The sequence below is a fragment of the Callorhinchus milii genome, unplaced genomic scaffold (assembly GCF_018977255.1).
Source record: "Callorhinchus milii isolate IMCB2004 unplaced genomic scaffold, IMCB_Cmil_1.0 Scaffold16, whole genome shotgun sequence".
Classification (NCBI taxonomy): Eukaryota; Metazoa; Chordata; class Chondrichthyes; order Chimaeriformes; family Callorhinchidae; genus Callorhinchus; species Callorhinchus milii.
The window spans coordinates 7117201-7128347 of NW_024704757.1; the positions used below are offsets into that span (position 1 = coordinate 7117201).

Genomic DNA, 11147 nt, shown 5'->3' on the forward strand with positions numbered 1-11147 from the left:
TCAGCAAAAACAAAATGAACCAATTGAACCGAATGTCAGCAACTCACCCGCTGGTGGGGAGAGAGAGAGAGAGAGAGAGAGAGACAGAAACGAGAGGAGAGAAAGGACGAGGAGAGGAGGAGAGAGAGAGGGAGGAAAGATGTGTGACAGGAGAGAAAAGGGGGTAGTTGAACCCGACAGCCAGTTTGCGCACGGCAACGTCCCCCAAAAAAAGCAGGGAAGTGAGTGAGTGATTGACGTTGTCGGTCGGGGGGGGGGGATTGTCGGGCCAGGACACCAGGAGAGAGAGAGAGAGAGAGCGAGGGAGAGAGAGGGAGAGAGAGAGAAACTCCCTTCTCTTTTACAATCGCGCCGCGAGTCCTTAAACGTCCGTTGAACAGGGCATAAGACACGTGGTCTAACATCTCATCCGAAGGACGACTCCTCCGATAATGCAGCCCTTCCCCGCTCCGCGCCCCCCACCCCTCCCCTCCCCACCCTCCCCCCTCCCCCCCACCCCCCAGCGCTACACTGGAGCACCAACAACAACATGATAATTCGTAAAGCGCCTTTCACGTCGGGAGGACGTCCCGAGGCGCTGGACAGACGGAGCTTCGGGACTGGACCGTGAGCTCAGAGAACACACCCTCTCCTCTGGTCATTCTCAAGCCTGGGTCAGGCTCATCCCCCTCTCCTCCTGAGTCAGCAGGTTTGTGGGTTCGACCCCCACCCCCCTCCCTCTCTCTCCCCCCAGGGGGGAGAGAGAGGGAGGGGGGGGTGGGGGTCGAACCCACAAACCTCCTGACCCCAGGGGAGAGGGGGATGAGCCTGACCCAGGCTTGAGAATGACCACAGATGTCGTGGGCGGCCGCAGAGAGACACAGACGGCGCCTTGTGAGACAGATCGGTCAGAGAGAACTTCGCTGGTCTGTGCGAGTGGGTGTGAGAGAGGGAGTGTGAGAAAGAGAGAGAGAGAGAGGAGGGGAGGGGAGGAGGGCTCTAGAAATCGAGAGAGACAGTGCGAACTGGAGAAGATAGCTGGAGGGAGAGAGAGAGAGAGAGGGAGGGAGGGAGGGAGGGAAAGCGAGAGCTGGAGAGAGAGAGCGATAGAGAGAGAGAGAGAGGAGAGCGATAGAGAGAGAGAGAGGGCTGGAGAGAGGGAGCATTGGAGGGATAGAGAGAGAGAGAGCAATAGAGAGAGAGAGAGCTGGAGAGAGGGAGAGAGCAATAGTGAGATAGAGAGAGCTGGAGAGAGAGAGGGAGCAATAGAGGGATAGAGAGAGAGAGAGAGCAATAGAGAGATAGAGAGAGACAGAGAGAGGGAAAGCGAGAGCTGGAGCGAGAGAGAGAGCGATAGAGAGAGAGAGAGGGAGCAATAGAGGGATAGAGAGAGAGAGAGAGCTCCAGAGAGAAGCTGTTGGCATCTGTGACACGGGTTAGTGACTGTGGAGCGGGGATCGGAGTGTGGCCCCGAGTGAGTGAGTGAGTGGGTGAGCGGGTGAGTGAGTGAGTGGGTGAGTGGGTGAGTGAGTGAGTGGGTGAGTGAGTGGGTGAGCGGGTGAGCGGATGGGCGGTTAGCGGGCGGTGGATGTTGGCGGTTACCGGTGGTGTGTATCAGCGGCTGTGCGGCGGCTCCGGGACCGGCAGCGGGAGTGTGGGTGAGGCCGAGCGATGCGGGGGGGCCGGGCCGGGCCGGGCTGAGCCGAGCCGGGGTTCAGGTGCCATGTAAAGCCGCGGGGAGCGGACCCCGGCAGCTGGTGCCGGTTTGGTCAGTTTCCCGGGAACGGCATTAGGTCGCAGTCACCGTTCGCTCGTTCGGGTCCGCAAGCGGCCGAGCCCCCGGGCCGCCTTGGGCCCGCGGGCCGGAGTAGGAAGATGCGGGTTCCGGGCGCGCGGGGCAGCCATGACCGGGGGCGGCCGGCACCCCGCTAGGTGGTCCCGGGGGGCGCTGCTGGCGGTCAGCCTCTCGCTCTCCCTCACCTACCTGTGCTACAACTTGATCACCGGCTCCCCCCCGGGCCCCGGGCCCCTCCGTCTCCACCCCCCCCCCGGCCCGACCCCCGCCTCCAGCCCCGCGCCCACACACTGACCCTGCAGGAGCGCCTGAGAGCGCCCCAGGGGCTCGGCCCCCGGACGGAGACCCTCAGCCCCGGGAGAGACGTCACCGGGAGGGGAGAGACCCCCAAACCCGGGAGGGTGACCCCGAGCTCCAGCCCCGACCCCGGGATCCGGGAGACCCCCACTCCCGGGAAAGATCCCCCCAACCCCAGCCTTGGGACCGGGGGTCTCAATCCCGGGACCGGGAGCTCCAGCCCCGACCCCGGGAGTCGGGAGACCCCTCATCCCGGGGGAGACATTACCGGGAGGGAGACCTCCAGCCCCGGGCTGCGCCCCCCCGGCCCCGGCCCCGGCCCCACCGCTGTCCCCGCCACCGCTCAGGGCACCCGGAGCCCGGGAGCGGCCGAGGACTGTGAGCCGAGTCCGGAGCCGGTGACCGGGCGGAGTTGGGTGTCCCGAGAGCCGGAGGCCAGCAGCGCGGCGGCGGCGGCGGCGGCGGCGGCGGCGGAGGAGGTGAGCAGGACCGGGACCGGAGGGCAGCAGCGCCTCCCACAGGCCATCATCATCGGCGTGAAGAAGGGGGGGACCCGAGCGCTGCTCGAGGCCATCCGCGCGCACCCGGCGGTCAGAGCGGTGGGAGTGGAGCCGCACTTCTTCGACAGGAACTACGAGAAAGGGTTGGAGTGGTACAGGTAAACTGCTGTCCTTATACACCCCATAACCCCCCAGTACACCCCCATAACCCCCCCCCAAATACACCCCCATAACCCCCCCAAATACACCCCCATAATCCCCCCAGTACACCCCCATAACCCCCCCAAATACACCCCCATAACCCCCCCAATACACCCCCATAAACCCCCATAACCCCCCAATACACCCCCATAACCCCCAATACACCCCCATAACACCCCCCAAATACACCCCCATCACATTCCCCCCAATACAGCCCTATACACCCCATAACCCCCCAATACACCCCCATAACCCCCCCAAATACACCCCCATAACCCCCCCAATACACCCCATAACTCCCCCCAATACAGCCCCATAACACCCCCCAAATACACCCCCATAACATCCCCATAACACCCCCCCATACAACCCTATACACCTCCACAACACCCCCCCCCCCAAATACACCACCAAATATACCCCTGTACACCTCCGTAACCACCAATACAGCCCTATCCACCCCTATAACCCTTCAAATACATCCCCAAAACACCCCCCCAATACAGCCTATACACCCACAAAATACACCCTATATACCCCCAAAATACACCCCCATAATCCCCAAATACACCCCCAAATACATTCCCCCAAAAATACACCCCATATACCCCCCAAATACACCCTCATATCCCCCCATAACACCTCAAATACACCCCTATATGCCCCCCCACACCAAATATACAACCCGAAACTAGGAGAAAGGGCTGGAGTGGTACAGATGTGTACACACACAGCCTATACACCTGTATATACCCCTCTCTCACACACACACACACACACACACATGTACTCCCTCCTATATACCCGCCCCCACCACACACCCACCCACCGCACCCACAGTCGGTATTGCAGGCTTTGAGGGTGTAGTGTGTGTGTGGGGTGTGTGTGTGCGCTGTTCTGTCGTGTGTATTGAGAGACCGGGAAAGCACTGCACCAACAGCAGCTGTTGAGTTTATAAGGAAATTGGATGTTTTAGGAAAAACAATATTAAAGGTTTCAAAGGGAGAGGGAGAGGGAGAGAGAGGGCAGGGAGTGGGGTTAGAGTAGAGAGCTCCAGGGGGGGGAGTGAGCCCCAGTGGGATGGGGGTGGGGGTGGGGGTTGTGTGGGGGGGAGTAGTGGGGGGGGAGGCAGCCCCTGATGTGGTTAACATCAAATATATATTGTCGTCATGGCGACGCTGCTCCTGATATCCTGTGTCTCACTCCAGGAATTTAGATTTAAAAGAACTTTCCTCCACTCAGAGAGAGACACTCACTCACTGTGGACCATCACAGCACAGTCTTCACACACACCCATTCACACCCACATACACGCACTCTCACACACACACACGCACTCACACACACGCACTCACACACACACACACACTCACACACACCCACATACACGCACTCTCACACACACACACGCACTCTCACACACACACACGCACTCTCACACACACACACACACACATACCCACACACACACACATAAACTCTCAAACACACTCATGCACTCTCACACACACACACACACACACTCATATACACTTTCACACACACTCATACCCTCACATGCACGCTCACACACGCACTCACATACACCCTCACATACACAGTCACACACATATATATACTCACAGACACACACACTCATACACACACAGACAAACACATATACACACAGGCACATACACACTCACATACCTTCCCCCCCCACCCACACACACACACACCTTCCCCCCCCTACACACACACACACACAAAGGCAGCCAGAACACAGGTGCACACACACATACACGCACAGGCACACACGTTATGCACAGGTGCACACACGGACACTACCCCCCACGCCTCCCACCGCTCGCTACCCGCTCCCTGGCCCCGCCTGCTGGTGGCGTTGGGGGAGACGGGGTGGGGGGGAGTCCTGATCAGGGGAAGAGGATACATTAAGTTTTGATTTTAAACAGAGAGAGAAGTTGGTTAATTTCCGTAATTACAACATCACCTCCTTCCTGTTACCCCGACGGTGTAAATCAGCTGCAACACACACACATACACACACACATACTGCACACACACATACACACACACATACTGCACACACACACACACACATACTGCGCACACACACACACACACATACTGCACACACACAGACACATACTGCACACGCACACACAATAATAATAATAATAATCCTCACAGGACATACTGTAAAGTGTAGTGACTGAAGCTTTGGGGTAATAGTGGGCCCCTGTAGCTCAGTGGTTAGAGCCCTCGCCTCGCAAGTGAGAGGACTTGGGTTCGATTCCCGGGCTCAGGGTGAAACGTTGGACAAGTTTCCTTACTCCACACACACACACACACACACACACGCCTCTGTTTACCAGCAGTAAGTAGGAACCCGGTTGTTCGTCGATTGGTGGATCGTTTTTTTGGGGGGTAATAAACTCGTCAAAATAAATAAATAAAAATTAACTTGGTCACTCAATCCACGACTGTTTGCGGGACGCTGCTGTGAGCAATTGGCTGCCGCGTTTCTCACACAAAATACACAGTACAGTATATCCTGTGAAGCGCTTTGAGACATCTCGCAGGTGTGATAAGGCGCTGTATCAAATGCAAGAATTATTATTAGTATTATTACTTTCCTGTAACATACACACGTGTGAAAGCAGTGTTTGGGAGCTGAGATAGATGTGCTGTTGGCCGCACAGCTGTGTGATCAATGTAATGCTCTGTATCTGACTGTTCGGGTGTCACAGGGTCAACTGGCGTCGAGGTGTTGGGTGCTGTGAGCTGCCACCTCCCATCCCCCCACCCCGACCCCCACCTCCGCCAGACCCAGAGTAAAGGCTGACGGTGTGTGTGGGAATCTCAGAGTGCTGTGTGGTGCAATGTTGCGCTTTGCTATCGTGGTGATACTGAGTATTAACAGGGCTGTGTGTGCGGTTGGCGCTGGGAGGATTAGTGTGCTCTGAATGCCGTGCTCCCCAGGGAACACTGATAAAAGGCAATGTCAGCCAGTGCCCTTTGCCGTGAATAAACTGCTCATACACACAGATTGTTGTCACGTTACACAGCCTGACACCACCCCCACCCCCCCCCATTAACACAATTCTTAACAATCTCTCACCCAGAGCAAAATAATTCTTGTTCATAATTGTGCATGACAGGAGCGTGTTGTCACACACACTGTGTCACGCGCACTCGCACGCTGTCACACGCACTCGCACACTCACACACGCTCGCACACTGTCACACACGCTTGCACACTGTGTCGCTCGCACACTCACTCGCACACTGTGTCATTCGCGCACACTCACACGCTGTCACACAACGTGTCGCACGCAGTCACCCACGTACAGTCATACACTCTGTTGGGATGGGGTTGAGAAGGGGTTTGAGGTGAGGTTGGGTTTGAGGGGGTGGTGAGGTTGGAGTGAGGGGGTTGTTGAGGTGGGGGTTTAGATGAGGGTGGGGTCAGGATGAATGGGGAATATGTTACTCTGGTGTGCAGTGTAATTTGGGAGCTTTGCTCCAGGATTGATTGTGTGGTTTTGTCCTAGGATAATATATATATACTTTATTAACTTTTTATTACAAAATGCCCGAGGGAGCAGTGAGGGAAGCAATAAAATGAGAGCCATAGTCAGCGCGAGAGGCTGGTCATCAGCGAGGCACACTCCACAGCCTGAGAGAGAGAGAGAGAGAGAGACAGAGAGAGAATGAGAGATAGAGAGTGAGAGACATTGAACGTATGTACCGTGGGGAGGGTGTGCATAGACCGCCCGCTGTGGGAGCGTCACACAGTGAATATTATGATAATAAATGTCTGCACGAGCTTCCCAGGGGATTTCTCGCTAGTAAGTCGAGTGATGGTGGTGTTGCCGGAAATCCTGGCAGCTTTCCCCCCCACCCCAAACACGCAACCCTAGGGATTGTTGGCCAGGACACCAGGAGAAACTCCTTTCTCCTTTCCAATTGCTCCGTGGGATTTTTAACGTCCACCAAAACAGACCCACAAACCAGCTTTGTTTAACGTCTCATCTGCAGACCGACACCTCTGACACTGCAGTCTCTCCTCCCCCACCAGCACTACGCTGGAGCCTCAGCCTGGACTGTTGTTAAAGTTCCCAACCTGAAAACTTTCCGATCTGGAGGCAAGGCTGAGTGAGTGAGTGAGGGAGTGACTGAGTGAGTGAGAGAGAGAGAGAGAGATAGACTCGGAGCTGAGGTCTGAGCCTGAAGATCAATCAGTTTTCAGGCTGATGTCTGATTGAGAGGATGGCCCAGGCCAGCTGATCAATACCTGATGGGAAGAGTTTGAGGGATACCTGGCCATTATTGTGGGATATTTTGATCAAACGGTTAAAGAGAGAGAGAGAGAGAGAGACAGGTTAAAGCTGTCGTTGTTCAGAGAAAAGCAAATACTTCACAGCAACTCCCTGACTCCAGGACTAAACAGTCTTTGACTCCCTAGGTGGGCTTAGGGTCTGTGTGTGTGAGCGTGTTTACCTGTGTGAGTGAGTGAGTGTGTGAGCCTGTGTGAGTGAGTGAGTGTGTGAGCCTGTGTGAGTGAGTGAGTGTGTGAGCCTGTGTGAGTGAGTGAGTGTGTGAGCCTGTGTGAGTGAGTGAGTGAGTGAGTGAGTGTGTGAGCCTGTGTGAGTGAGTGAGTGTGTGAGCCTGTGTGAGTGAGTGAGTGTGTGAGCCTGTGTGAGTGAGTGAGTGAGTGAGTGAGTGAGTGAGTGAGTGAGCCTGTGTGAGTGAGTGAGTGTGTGAGCCTGTGTGAGTGAGTGAGTGAGTGAGTGAGTGAGTGAGTCTGTGAGCCTGTGTGAGTGAGTGAGTGTGTGAGCCTGTGTGAGTGAGTGTGTGAGCCTGTGTGAGTGAGTGAGTGTGTGAGCCTGTGTGAGTGAGTGTGTGAGCCTGTGTGAGTGAGTGAGTGTGTGAGCCTGTGTGAGTGAGTGAGTGTGTGAGCCTGTGTGAGTGAGTGAGTGTGTGAGCCTGTGTGAGTGAGTGAGTGAGTGAGTGTGTGAGCCTGTGTGAGTGAGTGTGTGGGCTCTATTACCCAGTGAGCTGGGTCTGATGTCAGTGTGATCACAAAGTACCTGTGTCAGCGCTAACAGCCTGTAAACGGCAGGAGATGAGCAGAGAGCCATCGTGGTGTAAATGGCTTGTTGTGTGCTGCTTACTATTGGTGTGAGGTTACCTGCGGGTTGAGGCGAGGGGGGGGGCGGGGGAGGTGGGACATGGGAAGCAGCTCACTGTAGCCGCCGTGTTTTCACTAAGGGACACGTGGCCTTGGCTGGAACGATTGCTACCGTTAATAAACACCGTGTCGGGCAAAATCACTCACCCCAGTCCCACCCCGGGGAGCGGCCCCCAACCCCCACTCTCCCACCCCCACCCCCCACGCTCTTAGCGTTTAAGGTCAGGAAGGACTGTGCAAAGTGATGATCCTGGTTTGGGGATGTGGGTGTTTTCCGCCGGTCGGGAAATCGAAAACAGGTTAAGGTGCCGGACAGAGCTCGCAGTGACAAACTGTGGCTTTAGCTGATTAAAGGCCTCTTAAACGATCGTCCTCTCGACGTGAAAAGGCGCAAAACCAATGTCATTTTGTATCGTAAACAACAACAAGCAGAGAAAGAGAATGAGCCCAGAGAGAGAGAGGGGGAGAGAGAGAGGGAGAGTTAGGAGCATCGACAGACAGACAGACAGAGAAAGAGAGACTGGAGGGGAGAGAGAGAGAGAGCACAGGTGAAGCTTCCCGTGTTACAGATGGAGTCGTTTCCTGCCTCATACTTTATTTATTACACACGTGGGCGGCAGCCAGTGTCAATTAGCTGGTACTGTCACCACCGGCGTCGGCTTTCAATTAGCCGCCTGGCGTCTCCCCCCCTCACCCCCTCCATCCCTTCCTCACCCCCACCCTCCCACCAGCGCCCCCATCCTCCCTCCCTCACCCCCTCCCTCCCGCTGGTCTCTCACTCACTCCCTGTGCAGGAGCAAAATTCAGCCGATGATGAGAGCGCTGTCGGGGGCAGGTCAGCGTGAGAGCAATAGGCAGAAGGAAGAGAGGGAGTGTGAGAGTAATAGGCAGAGAGAGAAAGAGAAAGGGGGGAGCGTGAGCCGCAGTTCAGAGCAGGGTTGCCTGTGGGATCACACACGCAGTTTAACACACAGCTGATTGTCACCAGCCCTGTGTCTGCTCTCGGGCTGTTGCTTTCACCCACTCACACACCCACTCACACACATGCTCACTCACACACACTCACGCACACACACATGCTCACTCACACACACTCACGCACACACATGCTCACTCACACACACTCACGCACGCACACATGCTCACTCACACGCACATACACTCACTCACACACATGCTCACTCACACACATGCACATGCTCACACACTCACTCACTCACTCACTCATTCACACACATGCTCACACACTCACTCAACACACTCACTCCCCAGCCCCGCACGGTAAGGAGGCCTCTCACACGCGCTCTTAATAGCCAGTAGCTTTAGTTGAAAGGCGGTGAGCGTGAGCTGTGAGTGTATTGATGTGTGTGTCAGTCAGTGTGCCGTGAGCATTGTTACACACTGCGCACACGCCTCCCCTCCCACATGCAACACACAAGCTAACACGCCTCACTGTGCCAGCTGCACACATTTATCACGCAGTAAACACAGGAAAAAATGAGCAGTGTTTATGTTCACAGAGAGAGAGAAAGAGAGAGGCCAAGGATAGAGGGGATTCAGAGCGCTCCCTGTAACACTCTCTCTCTCTCCCTCTCTCTCAGAGAGCTGATGCCCAGGACCTGGGACGGGCAGATCACGATGGAGAAGACGCCCAGTTACTTTGTGACACGTGAGGCTCCGAGGCGAATCTTCTCGATGGCGAAGGAGACCAAGCTGATCGTGGTGGTGAGGAACCCGGTGACCAGAGCCATCTCCGACTACACCCAGACCCTGGCCAAGAAACCGGACATCCCCACCTTCGAGGTTCTGGCCTTCAAGAACCGCTCGTTGGGGCTGGTGGACGCCTCCTGGAGTGCGATCCGGATCGGGATCTACGCCTTACACCTGGAGAACTGGTTGCAGTTTTTCCCCTTGTCCCAGATCCACTTTGTCAGCGGAGAGAGGCTGATTATCGACCCGGCCGGGGAGATGGGCAAAGTGCAGGACTTCCTGGGGCTCCAACGCCTCGTGTCGGACAAACACTTTTACTTCAACAAGACCAAGGGCTTCCCGTGCCTGAGAAAGGCCGAGGAGGGCAGCCCCCCTCGCTGCCTCGGCAAATCCAAGGGCAGGACTCACCCGAGCATCGACACAGATGTCATCCACCGGCTCCACAAGTTCTACCGGCCCTTCAACCTCATGTTCCACCAGATGACGGGAGAGGACTTTGACTGGGAGCAGGACGAGCATCCAGGGATGGGCTGAGGGGCCCGGGAAATGGGAACGGGAATGAGACTGGGAACAACGACAACAAATTACATTTGTATCGCGCCTTCCACGTCAGGAAATGGGACTCAGAACGGGATGAACGATGGAAGTGATGAGAGAGAGAGAGGGAGATACACCGTCTGCGAGAGATGTTGTGAAATGAGGATACAGCCTGGGCACTGAGCCCCTCTCGGTCCCAACACTGACCCAGGGACTGAGGCACGACCCCCTCCTCACTCCCTCCCCCCCCCCCCGCCTCCTCACCCCCACATATTGACCCAGGGGCTGAGGGACAACAACAACAACAAATTAAGTTTGTATAGCAGCCTCTTATGTCGGGAGGATGTCCCCAGGGATGGTTTATTACTCTTATCTGTAATTATTTAAATCATTGCTGACCAAGCGAATGGGGCCTGTATTGCTGTAACTCTGCTCTTCTCCTCTGCCGGGAGTTTCTGTTCAGCGACTGCTCTGTCTTCACTATCTTTCCTTTGCGCTTCTTTCAGAAGATTTCAGTTTGGTCCATAAACAAGGTCTCACCAGCCACGACTCTGCTCTCTCTCTCCTCCCTCTCTCTCTCTCTCTCCTCTCGATCACCACACCCTTTCTCTTTCTCGCGCTCACACACTCTCTCTCATACTGTCTCAATCTCTCACCACTCCCGAGGCGCCACACTCCCTCCCGCTGGTGTGTGTGTGTGTGCAGTATGTGGTGTGTGCAGTATGTGGTGTGTGCTGTGTGGGGTATGTATGGTGTGTGCCGTGTGTATGGTGTGTAGTGTGAGCGGTGTGTATGGTGTGTGCCGTGTGCATGGTGTGAGCGGTGTGTATGGTGTGTGCCGTGTGCATGGTGTGTGTGAACGAGATTAATATTTATAAGCGCAGACGATTCACTCTCTGCCTTTCAATTACTGAGCTGGGAGCAGGCGAGAGGG

At 55.7% G+C, this 11147-nt stretch overlaps 1 protein-coding gene across 1 annotated transcript; it reads left to right on the top strand.

Annotated features, from left to right (window-relative positions):
- The first annotated feature begins 1567 nt into the window (after window positions 1-1567).
- Window positions 1568-10450, top strand: LOC103186633 (heparan sulfate glucosamine 3-O-sulfotransferase 2-like). Its single transcript, XM_007905795.2, has 3 exons — window positions 1568-1633; window positions 2050-2729; window positions 9568-10450. The coding sequence occupies exons 1-3, from the start codon at window positions 1568-1570 to the stop codon at window positions 10208-10210; spliced, it is 1389 nt and encodes a 462-aa protein (XP_007903986.2). The 3' UTR covers window positions 10211-10450.
- The last annotated feature ends 697 nt before the right edge of the window (window positions 10451-11147 follow it).

Bases quoted from the DNA above. Each gene is read 5' to 3' on its own strand.
- LOC103186633 (XM_007905795.2), top strand. From the start codon at position 1,568: ATGTTGGCGGTTACCGGTGGTGTGTATCAGCGGCTGTGCGGCGGCTCC. The intron at 1,634-2,049 runs GTGGGTGAGGCC...CCCCGCCTCCAG, and splicing joins CCGGGACCGGCAGCGGGAGT to CCCCGCGCCCACACACTGAC. The intron at 2,730-9,567 runs GTAAACTGCTGT...CCTCTCTCTCAG, and splicing joins AAAGGGTTGGAGTGGTACAG to AGAGCTGATGCCCAGGACCT.